Below are 17,081 nucleotides of genomic sequence, written 5' to 3' on the forward strand. Positions count from 1 at the left end.
CGATAGCTGGCAGGGGGCGGGGCCTAGGGCTCTGGAAGGTGGGCTTTGGCCAGCAGTGGGGAGCTGCTTCCTCGTCTCCCGAGATTCCTCGGCTTCCACCTTAGAGCAAACCTCCGCCCCGCCCGGCCCTGGGTCGCCATGGAGTCCACGCTGGGCGCGGGCATCGCGATGGCCGAGGCGCTGCAGAACCAGCTGCCTTGGATGGAAAACGTGTGGCTCTGGGTCACCTTTCTGGGCGATCCCAAGAGCCTCTTTCTGTTCTACTTCCCCGCGGCCTACTACGCCTCCCGCCGCGTGGGCATCGCAGTGCTCTGGATCAGCCTCATCACCGAGTGGCTCAACCTCGTCTTCAAGTGGTGAGACAGCGAAGCCCTCGGCGTCCTGGTCCCCCACCCCCAAGGGCCCTGAGTCCTGGGCAAGCCCTGATCTCCTTCAGCAGGTGCCTCAAAGGCTCCGACCTCCCCCACCATCCTTCCCCACTGAACCCACGGCCTTAAGATCTCTTCACCCCTATCCCTGGGCCCCTGAATTTTTCCTTTAGACTCGGACCTCAGAGTCCCCATCGTTCTCATTAGACCAGTGTGTCTCAAAGAGGCCCGATGGGAGAAATCACCTAAAATGCAAATACCTCATCCCATCTCACACATACGGACTTAGAAATTTCAGGGAAGGGGTTGGGAATCTGTATTTTAAGAAGCATCTGTGGTGACTTAATAGCAAAAAAGTCCTGCTTCTCAGCTCATTCTTTTCAGTCATCTATTCATTCGTTTGACATAGTTGTTAAGAAGCATGCTTTGTGCCAGGCTTCACACTGACTGCTAAGGACTGAGAAGGTTTGACATACAAGGTGTGCTTCCCAGACCATGACCGGCAGCACAGGAAGCACTCGAAAACTTGCTAGAAATGCAAGATCTCAGGCCCCAGGCCAGAGCTTCTGAATCAGAATCTGCATTTTAACAAGGACCTCAGGTGATTCAGAGAGCATAGTAAGGCTTGAAAAGCACTGCCTTCCAGGGAACGCTTTTCTCTGCTTCCTTTTCTCCTTCTTTCACTAGTAGGCTCTTCACCCAGACTTAGATGCCACCAACCCCAGGCAAGTGGGTGGGGCCTTGGTCCTTATCTCTGTGCCACCTGGTCTCTCTTGGGTGCAGAGGGGAGCTGTGCCTCACCTCACTTCAACCTCTGCTGCCTGCGGGAGGGAAGGGAGTTCATCGGAGACACTTGAATGGGCTGGAATGACTTGCTGAAAAACCAAATAGGAATTAGCTTCCCTCCCACTCTTCTCTGCAAGGGCTTCATTCCTCCTGAAAACGGAAAAGTGGCTGTCTACTCATTTCCTTCTTGCCTAATTGCCCTTTGCTTTGTGCTCTCTCCCCACTCAGAGTCTGTATAAGCCTCCCCCTCTACTGTTCCCGACCAGACAGACCACCCCCTTGTGTGGACACTCTCAATACCCGCCCCCCAAAAGTGACAAAGGCCCTATTCATTTCCTAAGCGTGTTTTGAGCACCTGGTGTGTGAACCTAATGGTGAGGAGAGGCAAGTCCCTTTGTCCCCTGTGCTTCTCCTCCCAGCAGTATCTTTCTGCTCTCCTACCTCTTTCCTCTTTCTGGCCACAGCAGCTGAGCCTTTTCAGGATGCGGTTTCCCAGGGTCCAGCGAAGCACCTGGTAGGCTAGGGGGACTTTGAACTTTTTGTCTTCCTTATTCTTTGCTCAGCCTCCTCTGTCCATTTCCCACTCCCGTTCTCAAACATGAGACACTCACCCAAGGAGTTCACGTGTAGGTAATCCAGGCTGGAATTTGGGAACTGGAGAGAGGAAGAAGCGGAAGGATCAGTGGGGAGTCTGGGAGCAAAAGAGTCAAGTCCTGGGCTCTCTAGGAATGAGAAGAGCAGAGCTGGCCCTGTAGTGGGAGGGGCAAGAGTGGGACTAGTGAGCATTTCAGAGCGTGCGTGCGCACCCACGATCTCGTGCCTCCTTATCACTTCTTTAAACATAGCATGCGTTCTCACGTTCCAAGGTAAAAACTCATGGCAAGGTAATGCACAGAACTGGGCTCCCTTCCCGACTCCACCCTGCAAGCCCTCCAGAGTACTCCCGGGGCCCCACGTGCTCCCCTGGCTGCGTGTGCATACAATGCCATCTTCTTTCTGTTTTCTTCTAGGCTTCTGTTTGGAGACAGGCCCTTCTGGTGGGTCCATGAGTCTGGCTACTACAGCCAGGCCCCAGCCCAGGTCCACCAGTTCCCTGCTTCTTGTGAAACTGGTCCAGGTGGGAAGCCCCAAACCTCCCTGTCCCAGTGTGTTAGGGTTCGGCGAGTGTTTCAGACAGAGTACTGCTCAGCCGGGGCAGCCTAACCGGAGGCCCAGCCTCTCCGTAACTGACCCAGAGAACAAAGAAACCCCAGGAAGACTGAGTTGAATTCCGGGAGGAGGGCACCCATGCTAGAGTGCCAGCGGCCCACCTTGTTTCGAGCAGATCCTAGAGACATGGGTGGAAGCAGGAGCCTGAGAGCAGTGGCCTCAGGCAGGGGTGAAGAAAGCTTCAGGCCAGAGAGAGCTGTGGACCAGCGCAGGGGGTGGGCAGTTGGGTTCAGCTACTGCCAGGGGCTCCTGGGTTCCACCCTCATCCTCTCCCCTTAATCTGGACCTTCCGGCAGGCAGCCCTTCTGGACACTGCATGATCACTGGAGCAGCCCTCTGGCCCATAATGACTGCCATCTCTTCCCATGTGGCCACTCGGGCCCACAGGTACACTCTGGCGTTGCCTACCAATGGGGGCAGGGGCGATGGTGCCCCGGACCCAAAACACCCAGCAGGCAGGGCCGCCTGGGAGCTGGAGTTCTGGGGACCCTGGGGCCTTTGGTCAAACCATGAAGTGCTTGGGTGCTGAGGGAGGCCAAGCTGTGTACGGACACCCCCTGAACCATTTGCTTTTCTTCCTCACAGCCGCTGGGTGAGGGTGATACCTAGCCTGGCCTACTGCACCTTCCTACTGGCGGTCGGCCTGTCCCGGGTCTTCCTCTTAGCACATTTCCCCCACCAAGTGCTGGCTGGCCTAATAACTGGTGAGCAACTGGGGCAACAGGGTGGGCCTATGGGGTGCCACTGGTACAGCTGACCGCAAGCCCTTGTTATACCTCAGTCTGTTTCGTCCAGCTGCCCTACAGCTCGGGGAGCTTACATCCCCAAACTCCTTGAGGCTGCTGTCGCCCTACTTCCCTAGGTGCTATGCTGGGTTGGCTGATGGCCCCCCGGGTACCCATGGAGCGGGAGCTAAGCTTCTACGGACTGACCTCACTGGCCCTCCTGCTGGGTGCCAGCCTCATCTACTGGACCCTCTTTACCCTGGGCCTGGATCTTTCTTGGTAAGTCTTGTTTTGTTTTTTTTTTTTTAATGTTTTATTTATTTCTAGGAGAGAGAGAGAGAGAGAGACAGCGTGAGCAGGGGAGGGTCAGAGAGAGAGGTAGTCACAGACTCTGAAACAGGCTCCAGGCTCTGAGCTGGCAGTCAGCACAGAGCCCGATGCGGGGCTCGAACCCACGATCCGCGAGATCATGACCTAAGTGAAAGTCGGACGCTTAACCGACTAAGCCACCCAGGCGCCCCAATCCTGCTTTGAAGCTTGGGCAGGCCAGGGCCCGTTTTGCCTCGCCCGTACCTAGCCTGTTTGGGTCCCTGGTTTGTGATAGCCAAAAAGGAACACGCGACCTGTTCACAAGCACAGATTCTCCTGGGGTCACAGCGCAACATGGGGGTAGACGCCAAAGGGACCAAGAGCCATCAGCCCACTAGGTTCTGGGGGGGAATGTGTCTCCTGCAAAGACCCCCTCCTCCCCACAGGTCCATCAGTCTGGCCTCCAAGTGGTGTGAGCGGCCTGAGTGGGTACACTTGGATAGCCGGCCCTTTGCCTCCCTGAGCCGTGACTCAGGGGCCGCCCTGGGTCTGGGCATCGCCCTGCACTCTCCCTGCTATGCCCAGGTACGGCGAGCATACCTGGGGCATGGCCAGAAGGTAGTCTGTCTTGTGCTGGCTTTGGGGCTGCTGGGCCCCCTGGACTGGCTGGGCTACCCGCCTCAGATCAGCCTTTTCTACATCTTCAATTTCCTCAAGTACACCCTCTGGCCATGCCTCGTCCTGGCCCTTGTGCCCTGGGTGGTGCACACCTTCAGTGCCCAGGAACTACCACCTGTCCGCTCCTCCTGACTTCAAGTGCCTCCTGTTGCCATTTGCCGCCCCCCCCAACTCCAAAGCCAACACTCCGTGACCTCCCCACTCCAGGAGGTGGTCCCATCACCTTCCGGCTCCCAACAGGCCCCAGCCATCCTTGCATCCTTGGTCTCCCACTTCTCCACCATCTGGTCTTTGCCCCCCGAAATGTTGGTCCTCTTGACTTCCCCTCTGAGCCCCCAGAGAGCTAAGGCAACATCAAGACCACTGGGCTCCTGGGACACTGTGAGGGGCTCAGAGGCCCCAATAAAAGCCCTTGAATACTTCTGGATTCCTTTCTTGCCTATGCTCACATTTCCATTGAACTTGCCGGTGTGTGTGTGCAAGAGAGACCCTTGCCAGGCCGCCTGTTCTGCACTCCCCCCGACCCTTGTTCCCACAGAGACCCTCAGCCTGGGCGCAGCATCACCACCCAGGCCACAGAGAGGTCAAGTGCGATGCTATGGCTACATTCAGTGAAACCTTGTCTTTAACCTACAGGACAGAGACTCCCTCCCAGCCTCGCCTCCTGTTTCCTTAGTTGGCTAGTCCAGGGGCTGGAGAAAAGAAGAGCAGTTTTTTTTGGCCGGGGTGGGGAACGAAAACCTCTAGTCCATTTGGAAGCCCAGAGAAGAGAGACATCAGCCCCAGAAGGCACTGCCAGAAACAAGTTTATTTACATAAGGACACACAGTGTAACAGATTACAAAATACTTAACTGAAATCCATATCCAGGGACACAAAGCAAGGAGTGGGTTTACATGAGAACCAGACTGGCCATGGGGAGAGGGAGAGTTAAGGGGCCTGGAGCTGGGGCCCAGCATGGGGAGGCCCGGCACACTGGGCCCAGCCCCATCCGCACCCCCCTGGGAGGAGCTAGAACACGCGAACAACACGCAAGACACGAGCATGCAATGAACCAGTGGTGGTGGGACTCCTGCCCCTCCCCCAGCTCCCCCAACCCTACTCAGGCCCCCATTAGGATAACATGTAAACAGACTGGGGGGGGCGCCCTCAGGATGGGGTGGAAAAGAAGCATATGTGGTGTCGAGAACGGAGGACGACTCAGCCCCCTAGGAGCCGCTTCCCATCTTTGGTTTCCTACAGGCTAGACAGCATTCCCTAGAAGTCTTGTGGGCTCCCAGCCCCTCCCGGTCTTAGCTCCCTTGGGCAGGTGGCCAGCAGAGGAAGCCCAGGAGGAAGGGAAGCTACAGTTGAAGGCAGACTCTTGGGTTCCTGGGTTCTGGAAGCCCTCAGGCCTCCTGCCCCCTTCCAGAGGACCCCCCCCCCAACTCTCACCATCCCCCAGGCTTCAAAGTAAAAGGCCCCAGGAGGGAGGTGGGCCACTGACCACTGGTTAGCTGGGGAAATCTGGTCCTGAACAGCAGGGGGCTCTCAACAGCCTGGAGCACCCCTCCCCCTGTAGGGACCCCCTCCCCCAGGCTGTGCCAGCAGAGGGACAGGGGAGCCAACAGAGTAGGGAGGAGAGCAGGCCTGGCTCTAAGGCTCCTCCTGGTCCCTCGGAACCCAGGAGTCCAGCCCCATCCCTCCCCACACATGCTGACCCTCTCCAGCCCCTGGGAAGGGGAAACAGACCCTGAGGACCACAAGGCGAGACACCCCTGCCCACGGACCGCAGGATCGCACCCCAGGGCACAGGTCTTCCCTCGCCGCTGAGGCCAGGAGAAAGGAGGAGGAGAAGGGGTCTACGCAGAGATAGCAAGGACAACAAAGGGGGAAAAGGGTGGGGAATCGCAGGGTGGGAACCCACCTCCCCTCCACTCTGTATCTTAGACAGTAGAGCAACCTTCCGGATCTCCTGCTGCGGTTGGAGGGAAGGAGGGTGAAATTAAGGCATCTCCCCCAAGTCCGCTGAAGCCAAGGCACCAAACTTACTGCTCCCTCCTCACTTAGACCCCCAAACTGGAAAGTACCATCTGGGCCCCATCCCCACTTTAAGACAGCCCAGGCTCCAAGGGGAAAAGGACAGAATGCAGGAAGGTGGGTGTGGGGCACGACATGGAGGTGAGGCTGGAAAGGGCACCCCCATACCTTCCAGGGGGAGCAAAGTTCTAGAGCGGAGATGTGGGGAGTTGGTGGCGAGGCCTGAGGGCTTCGAGGAGCGGGGGGGCGAGGCTGAGAGACCCACACGGCACACGCTGTTGAATGTGTGACTTTTTGTTTTTAATAGAAAAAATAAACAAAATCACAATGATGAAGCCCAGAGGGCCGGGGGCCGGGGCATCACAGGGCAGGCTCCTGCTCCATGGGCTCCTCTGCCGGCCTGTGGGGACAAGCACAGGGAGGGGCGTTGAGGCGGCGCCACCAGCTTGGGGGAGGGCAGTGGTCAGGAGGAGCCTTACCTGGGGCTGTGCTCCCGGGCTGCAGCAGCCTGGGCCTGCTCGGCCCCCACCGACAGCAAGGCCATGGCACTCACAGTCTCAGCCTCCTCCGTCTCACCTGCCTGGGCCTCCCGCAGGGAGCGGCCTAGACCAGCAGCGAACCTCTGTACACAGCTCCAGTGTTTGCCTGGGGACGAGGGGCAGACGGCCATCAGGGAGGACAAAAAGCACATGCCGTCCCCAGCCCCCGGCAGGCCCACAAGCGTCTGCCCCCTTGACAAGCCGAGGTCTGAGCCTCCCGGCCTCGTCCCCACGCACTCTGGATCTCGATGACTTTCTCTAGCGTGGCCACTGCGTTGATGTTGGGCTTTTGTTGCAAGACTGCCTCGTCCAAGGGCTGCAGCTGGTGGGGGAAGAGAAGGCTTACGGTGGGGCGTGGGTGGCAGTGCCTTGGTCCTCTAAGCACCCTGCTCAGCACCCACCACCTCCCAGGACAGGGGTAAACAGCTTTCTGGAATAACCACGAGTCAGAAAGCCCTTTCTAGCCGCTAGGTGTCTTTGGAGACCAGGAAAACCTTCCCAAGGGCTCTCAGGGCTGCTTGATTGGGAGAGGGGCCCTCCGATACTGGCCTCTCCCTGGTCCCTCACCCACCCCCCCCGCCCGGCTCACTAGTCTACCTCCCCCAGGGCCTCCCTGCACCCCTTTACCTCCACGCTGAGTAGAGCTGAGACACAGGCCTCAGAGGCATCACAGATGGCGGTCAAGTCATGGCCTCCCTCCAGGGCCAGCACCACGCGGCCCCCTGCCAGCGTCATCAGCTGCCTGGTTAAGTGGCCAAAACCTTTAGGGATGGGTGAAGGGAGGAAAACAAAATGGTTTAAAAAAAAAAAAAAAAAGAAAGAAAACTCGAGAGAAGTTAAGAAGGGAGAGAAAAAGAAACATGAGAGGTGGAACAAACAGCCCGAAATAAAACAGTAGACTTAAGCCCAAATATCTATCCAAGATAGAATTCAATGTCAATGGACTAAATGCTCCGTTAAAGGCAAAACAGAATATGGGAGCCTGACTGGCTCAGTCAGCAGAGCATGCGGCTCTTGACCTCAGGGTCATGAGTTCGAGCCCCTCATTTGGTGTAGAGATTACCTAAATAAATAAACTTTTAAAAAATCGAAATAAATACGGACAAAACAGAACGGATGGGCTAAAAAAAAAAAATTCCAATTATGTCAGAAGGAGCACCACTGAAACACAGGAGCCACCAAGCTCCATCCCTATGACTCTGGGAGGAGATCTACTGTCTGTTACCCCTCACCCACATGCTCTCCCCCGCCCCGCCCCAAGGCCAAGGTTGGCAGAAGGAGAGCGGGAAGCCCCTGCCAACATGATTCCAAGTTTTGGACCTGCCCGCCAGCCTTCCTCCTCCCAACCTCCGCAATGCCAGTCTCTTCCTACTCCACGACCCCACTCCACCCCATCCTCACTGCTCCACGCCCTCCCGCAACCCCCCAGCAGCTCACATCTGGCGGTGACAGAGTAGCCACCCAGTGGAGACAGGTGTCCCTCAACAGCATCAAACCCGGCAGAGACCAGGACCACGTCAGGTGAGAACTCGTGGGCAATGGGCATCACCACTGTCCTGCAAAGGGAGGGCCCAAGCTGACCCCGGCAGGCGGCTAGGCCAGGCCTCCCCTCACTCTGCGTTCCCCCCACTCCAGGGACAAGCCCCCTTACCCACACCAGCCTGAATGCCTTCGGCCCCTCCCATGGCAGGGCCCAGGGGGCTCCCACCCTGCCCTTGGCCCTTCTCAGTCCCCACCTGAAGGCCGTTAGGTACTCCACGTCTCCGATGGGGGGATCCACACCTCCTGTCCATGCCACGTTCACATTGTACCCCACGCCTGGCCCTCCGCCAACCTGGCAGCGTGGTGGGGGAGGGGTTATTCTCCCTGCCTGGGGATGCCAGACATAGGCCCCGCCCTCAGCCCTGATTCCGGCCCTTACTCCACTCATTGCTGCCCTTCCTGGAAGGCCAGCTGGCCTGCATGGTCCTCCCCCTAGGAGCCCACACTCCCTGGGTATCAGCGCCACCACAGGCCTCCAGGGCTCCCTGCTAGGTCCCATTCTGCTACCTCCCCAAGGGGCCCCGCATTTGACAGAGCCCAGGAATTATACCTCTTCAGGAGCCCCAGAGCCTGGAAAGAAGTTCCCGTTGTCATAGCGATGCAGGGAGATGTAAAGCACAGAGGGGTCATTGTAAAACGCTTGCTGGGTGCCATTGCCGTGGTGAATGTCCTAGTGAGGAGACGTGGAAGCATCAGAAAAAAAGCCCAGTCTCTGGCCCCGAGGTCAAAATTCCACTTGCCCCCCACCTTCACCCTATGGTGCACTCTGGGGGTACCGGGCAGCGTGTTCTGCTCACAAGAGCATCGCCCCACACCTCTCTACCCAGGGTCTGTGGGCCGGGCCACGGCACGGCGCAAAAGAGATACGAAGCCATAGGACGGATATGGCGGCTCTCCCCGCACCATTCTCCCCAACAGCGTGGAGAGACACATTCAGGCTAGTGAGGAACTGAAAGCAGGTACGCTCTCAAGACCCCAACATTCACATGAATTTTTAGGCCAAAGTTGGGCTTCCAAGAGTCCTCATCACTGATAAGCACCGCTCTGGGCGACTTCCCAGTTACAGGGAGTGGTGGCTGCCTTGAGAGGCAGGGTTTGAGAAGTGGTGCCCACCAGCAAGAGCAGAAGTGTTGGGGCCAAAAGGTCTCATCCGAAGCGCAATGCCGATCCTCCAAATTATGTGACTTTGGCTGGCTCTTTCACCCGACAGCTCAGTGCCTCCATTTATAGAAATGCACATCCTAACTCCTACTACTCGAGACGGCCATGAGCGGTACTGTGTGTCCTGGCACGCAGGGGTGCCTCTGGCAATGGTGGTTAACAATCTATACTGTTCGAGGTAGGAAATCTCGGTTGCTTGAGCCTACAAGGTCCGGGCCAAGGTGGACTGGGGCTAAGACTACTTTTGAGTTTCTCTTAGCAAGGATGTAGGCCCATGGAAATGGGAGGGCTGGGCTGTTGCTCCAGCAGGGAAACATAAGGTAAGTCCTCAGGCCCAGCAGCAACATGGGCACCCAAGGAAGAGGTGGCAGTGCCAGGGCGGGGTGTTCCTAAAGGCTGACCCTGGTCCCACCAGCCCACTGCCTACCCAGTCCACGATGAGAACCTTGCCCACGTTCAGCTTCTGCTGCAGGAGTTTGGCTGTGATGGCTACAGAGTTGAAGAAGCAGAATCCCCTGGTGGGTGGGGGGTGGGGGGGAGAAGGATTGGGGAGGTCAGCTTTAGCGGATGTTTGCTGCATGAGCAAAAGATACACATCAGCTCAGCTGAGAGGGAGAGGGGAAGGGAGGAGGGCAGTGGGCCCAGGGCAGGGCGAGCGTGGCACTCACATGGCCGTGGATTCCTCTGCGTGGTGTCCTGGGGGCCGGATGATGGCAAAACCATTCTGAAGAGGTGCAGACAGAGGGACAGAGATGACAGACAGACAGACAGGCAAGGTGGTCACAGAAGGGGTGAATGCAGAGGAGAGAAACACACACCAGACAAGGAAGAGAACACAGATCAAAAACATGCATCCCACACGCTAGGAACACAGCCGCAGGCCACGTGGGCAGGAAATCACTGCCTCTGACCTCAAGAGCTCCCCCCATGAGAGCATCAGGTATCAGTGCCTCTTTGCCACTCATCTTCCTAGCTGGCCTGGGACCCATCACCTCCCCACCCCCCACTCTGGCCCCTGAGAGTTAAGGGTGCCTGCTGGCTCAGGGCAAAGCCAAGGCTGCCCCTGTCCTCTGCCCCCCGAGGATGCAGGACCAGGCCCCAGGTGTGCACTCACCTTGAGCTCTCCTGCTGCCACCTTGAAAGCCAGCTCTACCAGGCAGCCCACGGCCATGCGCACTGCACTGGAGGAGTGCATCTCGTTCCACACTGTGTCACTGTCCACCTGCGGGGGCAGGAGAGCAGGCTTCAGCGTGCCCCCTGCGGGGGGAGGGCAAGAGTGGGGGTGGGCACCTGGACAGTGGGCCAGCAGCCGTGGCAGGCAGGAAAGGGGAAGGGGGGCAAGAGCTGGGAGTGCCACCCATCCATCCCTACTCACAGGCGCCCTACTCACCCCAATGCCCCCACAAGGCAGCACAGCATACATCTTCTGGCTGATGGGGCCTGCAAGGAAAAGGGACAAAGCTACTCTGCAAGTTGCCTCAACCGCCAAGACTACAGGTTGGGGCCTGCAGAGGGCGGTGAGCTCCGTCCCCAAAAAGGAAGGCCAGACCCAAGCACAAGACAGGCCTCTGCTGCCCACGCCACTTGGGAGATGTCTGTCCCCTATCCTGGGGCAGGAATGCCTCACCTCTGGGCAGATGGCAGGGAGAAAGGAGCATGATGGTTTAGGGAGAAGAGCGGAGCCCTCCCCCATCCCTAAGCCTGACCCGTCCCCCTCCACCCTCCTGCAATGCAGCTCACCCACACAGTGGGCTGTGTGAATGGCGCCCCCTGGCGTTGTGCGGTGGGCCAGTGAGCCTCCTCCACTAGGAGGATGATTTGGGCCCACTAGGACGCCCTTGCCTACGCGGCCGGCTCCCTATCCCGCCAGTACAGCACGCACAGCCTGGCCCTGGCTCACCGAGCAGCTTCTTGCTGTCCAGCTTCTGTCGGTTGAGGGGGCTGGTCCCATAGAGCAGGGTGTGGTATTCGGAGTGCACCGTCTGGATCTCATCCAGCGTGGCTTTGCGACCCCGGATCCGCTGTGCAGGGAGAGCAGGCAAGGCCGGTGAGGGGTGCACTGAAGGCCCAGCTCTCCCTGATGCCCAAACCCTCTCTCTGTCCTACAGTCCGGGACACACGAGGCCATTTTCTGGCCTTAGGAGAGCAAAAGGGTTTTGAGGAAGTACAGTAAGACCCTGGTTTGGGAGCATACTTTGTTCCAGAAGTATGCTCGTAATCCAAAGCACTTGTGTATCAAAGTGAAGTTCAAGAACGGCTGGCTCAGTTGATGTTTGGTGGCACGTACGACTCGTATCACAAGACATTGCTCATTTATCAAGTTAAAATGTATTAGAAACGTTTGCTCGTCTTGTGGAACACTCGCAGAACAAGTTCCTGGCCATCCATGGTTTTACTTATGCCCCGGCCCCCCATGCGCCCCAGTCCAGGACCACCCTCCCCATTCGGCAAAACGGGCTATGAGGGCTGGAACCGAGAGGGGGCTAAGGGGACTGACCTTGAGGTCAGAGGCTCAAAGAAAAATGAGAAAGACCCAGAGAGAGGCCTCAAGGACACAGAGACACAAAACTCTTGCTGGATTTGAGGGGGGGTCCTGAAAGAAGGAGAGGATCCCTCACCTCGCACTTGCTGAGCAGGCCCGTCTCCTGCAGCCGGGACCAGATGCTCTGGATCCGGCCGGCGTGCTCGGGGTGCACGTGCGTGTTCCCGCACATGCACTGGTGCTTCAGCATGAATGTGTCGTAGACCACACCTGGACCAAGGGACACAGTTGTCAGCCTAGCCGCAGCCACCGCAGCTGCCTTCCCGCATACCCGCCCCTCTTCTCTCCTGCGGTTCCTTTCAGTTCCTTTCTCCCATCACCACTGGTCAAAAGCCTCCCTGCTCCTCCAGCCTCAACCAGGCTGCCCCTGAATGTTTATTTCGAGAGAGGAGAGATGGGGGGAGAGCACAAAGAGAAAGAGAGAATTGGAAGCAGGCTGTGTACTGTCAGCGCAGAGTCTGACACGGGGCTGGATCTCACGAACCTGTACGATCATGACCTGAGCTGAAATCAAGAGTCAGACGCTTAGGGGCGCCTGGGTGGCTTAGTCGGTTAAGCGTCCGACTTTCGCTTAGGTCATGATCTCGCGGTTCGTGGGTTCGAGCCCCGCGTCGGGCTCTGTGCTGACTGCCAGCTCAGAGCCTGGAGCCTGTTTCAGGCTGTGACTCCCTCTCTCTCTGACCCTCCCCTGCTCACGCTGTCTCTCTCTCTCTCTCTCTCTCCCCTAGAAATAAAAAAAAAAAAAAAAAAAAATTAAAAAAAAAAGAGTCAGACGCTTAACTGACTGAGCCACCCAGGCGCCCCGCCCCCAGCGGTTTTGCTTTCTGCAGGTCATGCCCTCAACACTGTAGCCCCCTTCAGGGAACATTCACCTTTCCCCCTTCTGTCACAGAGCCTGTGTGCTGCTCCCCCAGCCCCGCACAGTCCCCTGGTGAGGTAGGACCATTCCTGGGCACCTGTGCCCATTCAGAGCCCAGCACAGGGCAGTTTCATGCGGAAACACTTTCTGGAATGGACTGAGGCCTCGCTTTTGACCCCACAGGGAGGAAGACGGGCAGCTGGAAGGACAGGGACCAACTGAGACAGGGGACTCGCTTCACCCAGGCCCCCAAGGCCTTACGCAACGATGGTGCCAAACACAGGTGGTCCCTGAGCGGGTCGCACAAGGCGAGACACGATGCACAGGCACCCCGGCCCCTGCAAGGACAGCTGGCGGGGGGTGGGGCTCACCTGTGGTGAAGAGGTGTTTGGTGGGCTGGTCTGGGGGGCTCTTCATGCCCCCAGGGGCAGCAGGTGAGGACTGGGTGCGGCCTAGGGCCTGATGGGGCACAGTGGCCAGGCTGAGGGGTGCCTGGTACACCTGAAGGGGCTGCAGCTGCTGGGCATCAGAGAACACCTGGACAGGAGGAGAGAGTGGGTGAGACGGAAGTGAGGACCCTAAAGGCACCCCTATTCCAGCACTTCTCTTCCAAACCTCCTCCTTCCCCCATTTCCTCCCACCAGGGACAGGAGCCACTCCAGCCTTCACCGTCTCCACCTCCCGGGAGATGGGGGGGGCGGGGGGACAGAAAGGGATGAGTCACACACCAGAGTAGCATTGAGGTAAGAGGCTGGGAGGGACGGGGGCGTGGGAGGGGGCAGGATGAGTCAGGCCCGGAGGGCTCGGCTGTGTCCGCAATGAATGGAGCGCGTTCTAGGTGCAGGGGGACTGTAGTAACAGCGGGGGCGTGTGTGTACACACACGCGCACGCACGCCGAGACCAACGCGCCACCGGCCCTACGCAAGCAGAAACGCAGATACACAGGCCACGTGCGTACACACACACACAGACACACACACACACGCGCGCGCGCACCCTGGGGCAGGGGCAGACGCAGACACAGGGAGGGGCTGGCAGAATGGGGCACAGATGGCTCTGAGACCAACACAAGCAGCACCCGCTTCCAGAGCCCCTTGTCTCTTTCCCACTCCGCTTTGGCTCTCTTCAGAGAGTGCAGACTGGGGAGAGCGAAAGGCAGAGATGGAAAGGGGCTGCAGGGGACAGAGGGGCGGCCATCAAGGGCTGGGGTGGAGGGGGCACACCTTCTTGTAACCAGCACTGGACTCCTCCGAGTCGGGCCCCTCCTCAGTGCCACTCTCGCCTTCCTCGTCCTTGACCTGGATGCAGTCCTCCTCCTCCTCTTCCTCCTCCTCTTCCTCCTCCTCCTCCTCCTCCAGGTCTTCCTGCGTGCTCTCGCTCTCCGTGGAGCCTTCCCGGGGGATGGTCAGGGCTCCCTCCCCAAGCAAGGCCTCCTGCTGCTCAGTCAGCTCCTCCTCTGTCTCCTCGGGGTGGGTGGTGGGCTGCCGAGGCAGCTCCCCAGTCTTGGTGAGGATCTGGGAGCAGAGCAGAGGGGCACGTCAGCTGGGAGGGGGAGCCGCCGCGCAGCCCGTGGCCCAGGAGGGTCTGTCCTCCCCTCGCCTCTCCCGGGTAGCAGCCCAGCCCCGTACAGAGCTGCCACGTAAGGCAAGGTGCCAACCCTGAGCAGATACCGCCTGGGGAGTGGCCCGGGGTGCCCGCCCCCACTCCCTTTCTGCCATCCTGTGTCCCGCCCCCAGCACAGCCCTGGCCAATCGCTTCTCCCAGCTCACCTTGCCCAGCTGCAGCTGCTGTTGCTTCTGTTTCTCCAGGAACTGCTGGTGCTGCTGCTGCATGACCAGCTGCTGCAGGGCCTGGGGGCTCTGGGGTAGCGGGGAGGACTGAGTGCGGCTCAAGGGCCGGTGCCGCGGGAGCTTGCCCACTGTCCGCATGCTGGTGGCCACACGTTCACCTGTCACCAGCGGGGACTGCCCGTGGAGTGGCACTGTGCAGTGGGGAAAGGCGAGGAACCATCACTGTAGGGGCTCCGGGCCGCCCCTCCCATCTATCCCAAGGCTCTCCCCCTCCTAGAAGACCATCACCACCTACAGAATCAGGAGAAACCTTGGAGGGCCTGCCACCAAGCCTCAGCCCTGTTCTTCCTCCTCCCCACAGTGCAACAGTTTTGAAGCTTAGAGCCACCACCTCCAGGAAGCCATCCTGGATTCACCACACTCTCTCTTTGATTCCCTGATGATTGCACATACGGTCTTAGGCCCTCAGTATGGCGGGACAAGGACTAGTTTTCTCCAACTGCAACAAGACCTCCCTGATCACAGACAAGGATCCCATCAGGTGGGGGAGGCCGGGGCTCAGGATCACTAGTCTTTGAAGCAGAACCTCTTCTGATGTAACCAGCTGCTTATGGTCTGACTGTCCAATCCCGTAGTTGCCAGCCACATGCGACTATGGAGCACTTAAAATGTGGCCTGTCTGAATTGAGATGTGCTGAGTGTGAAATATACACTGGATTTCCAAGACAGCATGGGACACAAAACAAATTGTCTCGTAAAGAGTTCCCTGTATGTTCAATGTATATTACATGTTGAAATTCTAACATTCCAGATCTAGTGAATTAAACATATATCAAAGTTGGGGCACCCGGCTGATTCAGTCGGAGGAGCGTGAGACTCCTGATCGTGGGGTTGTGAGTTCAAGCCCCAGGTCAGGTGTACAGAATAATTAAGTAAATAAAACCTTAAAAATATGTATATGTACGTATATACATATGTATATATATGTGTGTATGTATGTACATATTAAAGTTCATTTCACTGGTTTCCTTTCACAATTTTTTTTTTTAAACATTTTTATTTATTGCTAGGAGAGAGAGACAGAGAGAGAGGGCGTGATCAGGGGAGGGTCAGAGAGAGAGGGAGTCACAGACTCTGAAACAGGCTCCAGGCTCTGAGCTAGCAGTCAGCACAGAGCCCGACGCGGGGCTCGAACCCACGAACCGCGAGATCATGACCTAAGTGAAAGCTGGACGCTTAACCGACTAAGCCACCCAGGCGCCCCTCCTTTCACAATTTTTTAAAAGATATTATTTTGGGGGCGCCTGGATGGCCCAGTCAGTTGAGTGTCTGACTCTTGATTTCAGCTCAGGTCATGATCCTAGGGTCATGGGATCGAGCCCTATGGCAGGCTCCACACTGAATGAGAAGCCTACTTAAAAGATTCTCTCTCTCTCCCCCTCTGGCCCATTCACCTGCTCTCTCTCTAAAACAAAAAAATTAGGGGTCCCTGGGTGGCTCAGTCGGTTAAGCATCCGACTTCGGCTCAGGTCATGATCTCACAGTTCGTGGGTTTGAGCCTCGTACTGGGCTCTGTGCTGACAGCTAGCTCAGAGCCTGGAGCCTGTTTGAGACTCTCTGTATCTCCCTCTCTGACCCTCCCCTGCTCATGCTGTCTCTCTCTCTCTCTCTCTCTCTTAGAAATAAATAAAACAGGGGTGTCTGGGTGGCTCAGTCAGTTAAGCATGCAACTTCAGTTCAGGTCACGATCTCGCAGTTCATGGGTTTGAGCCCCGCATCAGGCTCTCTGCTGACAGCTCAGAGCCTTGAGCCTGTTTCGGATTCTGTGTCTCCTTCTCTCCCTGCCCCTCCCCCACTCATGCTCCGTTTCTCTCTCTCTCTCAATAATTAAAAAAACATTTAAAAAAAGAAAGGAAACATTAAAATTAATTAATTTTTAAAAATTAAATTAAGTTTAAAAAATTAATTAAATAAAAATAAAAAGATTTGGGGCACCTGGGTGGCTCAGTTGGTTTAATGTCCAAGTCTTGATTTTGGCTCAGGTCACAATCTCACAGTTTGGGAGACTGAGCCCCGCGCTGCTCTGTGCTGACAATGTGGAGCCTGTTTGCGATTCTCTCTTTTCCTGTCTCTCTGCCCCTCCCCTGCTCAGGAGCTCATGTGCACACTTGTGCATGTGCTCTCTCCCTCTAAATGAATACACTTTAAAAATAAATAAATAAATAAATGAAATGAACTTTAATTCAAATTAAAAAAGATTTTGAGTAAGCTCCACACCCAATATGGGGCTCAACCTTACAACCCCGAGATCAAGAATCACATGCTCTACTGACTAAGCCTGCCAGGCGCCCCTTTTTATATTTTTTAACGTGGTCCTAGAAAACTTTAAGTTGCACATGTGGCTTGGGCAGTATATCTATGGGACGGCACTACTTGGGACCCTGAGCACGTCAGTCACAGCAGTCAATGTCAAGAATGGCGTCCAGGGGGGCCGCCTGGGTGGCTTAGTCGGTTAAGCGTCCGACTTTCGCTTAGGTCATGATCTCGCGGTTC

The 17,081-nt window shown here is 57.1% G+C and overlaps 2 protein-coding genes across 7 annotated transcripts in view; one reads left to right on the forward strand and one right to left on the reverse strand.

Moving 5' to 3' along the window:
* The window catches only part of G6PC3 (glucose-6-phosphatase catalytic subunit 3), a 5,419-nt gene extending 917 nt beyond the window's left edge, over positions 1 to 4,502 (forward strand). For 2 of the 3 annotated variants that reach the window (XM_077747693.1, XM_077747694.1), the window contains exons 2-7: positions 105 to 356; positions 2,165 to 2,271; positions 2,660 to 2,750; positions 2,949 to 3,067; positions 3,226 to 3,367; positions 3,844 to 4,502. In XM_077747693.1, coding sequence (XP_077603819.1) covers positions 139 to 356; positions 2,165 to 2,271; positions 2,660 to 2,750; positions 2,949 to 3,067; positions 3,226 to 3,367; positions 3,844 to 4,207 — 1,041 coding nt within the window. In that variant the 5' untranslated portion in view covers positions 105 to 138 and the 3' untranslated portion in view covers positions 4,208 to 4,502. Of the gene's footprint in view, positions 1 to 14; positions 357 to 2,164; positions 2,272 to 2,659; positions 2,751 to 2,948; positions 3,068 to 3,158; positions 3,368 to 3,843 lie in introns of those variants that run through there. The other variant, XM_077747695.1, reaches the window with a different exon arrangement.
* Positions 4,503 to 6,372: 1,870 nt separating this feature from the next.
* Positions 6,373 to 17,081, reverse strand: part of HDAC5 (histone deacetylase 5) — a 31,473-nt gene continuing 20,764 nt past the window's right edge. For 3 of the 4 annotated variants that reach the window (XM_077747795.1, XM_077747794.1, XM_077747793.1), the window contains 16 exons: positions 14,508 to 14,719; positions 13,962 to 14,252; positions 13,109 to 13,274; positions 11,955 to 12,088; positions 11,237 to 11,357; positions 10,727 to 10,776; positions 10,451 to 10,558; positions 10,005 to 10,060; positions 9,764 to 9,851; positions 8,726 to 8,845; positions 8,370 to 8,467; positions 8,071 to 8,189; positions 7,261 to 7,394; positions 6,871 to 6,955; positions 6,574 to 6,739; positions 6,373 to 6,494 (listed from right to left, as the gene is read on the reverse strand). In XM_077747795.1, coding sequence (XP_077603921.1) covers positions 6,455 to 6,494; positions 6,574 to 6,739; positions 6,871 to 6,955; positions 7,261 to 7,394; positions 8,071 to 8,189; positions 8,370 to 8,467; positions 8,726 to 8,845; positions 9,764 to 9,851; positions 10,005 to 10,060; positions 10,451 to 10,558; positions 10,727 to 10,776; positions 11,237 to 11,357; positions 11,955 to 12,088; positions 13,109 to 13,274; positions 13,962 to 14,252; positions 14,508 to 14,719 — 1,988 coding nt within the window. In that variant the 3' untranslated portion in view covers positions 6,373 to 6,454. Of the gene's footprint in view, positions 6,495 to 6,569; positions 6,740 to 6,870; positions 6,956 to 7,260; positions 7,395 to 8,070; positions 8,190 to 8,369; positions 8,468 to 8,725; positions 8,846 to 9,763; positions 9,852 to 10,004; positions 10,061 to 10,450; positions 10,559 to 10,726; positions 10,777 to 11,236; positions 11,358 to 11,954; positions 12,089 to 13,108; positions 13,275 to 13,961; positions 14,253 to 14,507; positions 14,720 to 17,081 lie in introns of those variants that run through there. The other variant, XM_077747792.1, reaches the window with a different exon arrangement.

Source organism: Crocuta crocuta, unplaced genomic scaffold, assembly GCF_008692635.1.
Source record: "Crocuta crocuta isolate KB4526 unplaced genomic scaffold, BGI_CrCroc_1.0 scaffold289, whole genome shotgun sequence".
In the NCBI taxonomy this organism is placed as follows: Eukaryota; Metazoa; Chordata; class Mammalia; order Carnivora; family Hyaenidae; genus Crocuta; species Crocuta crocuta.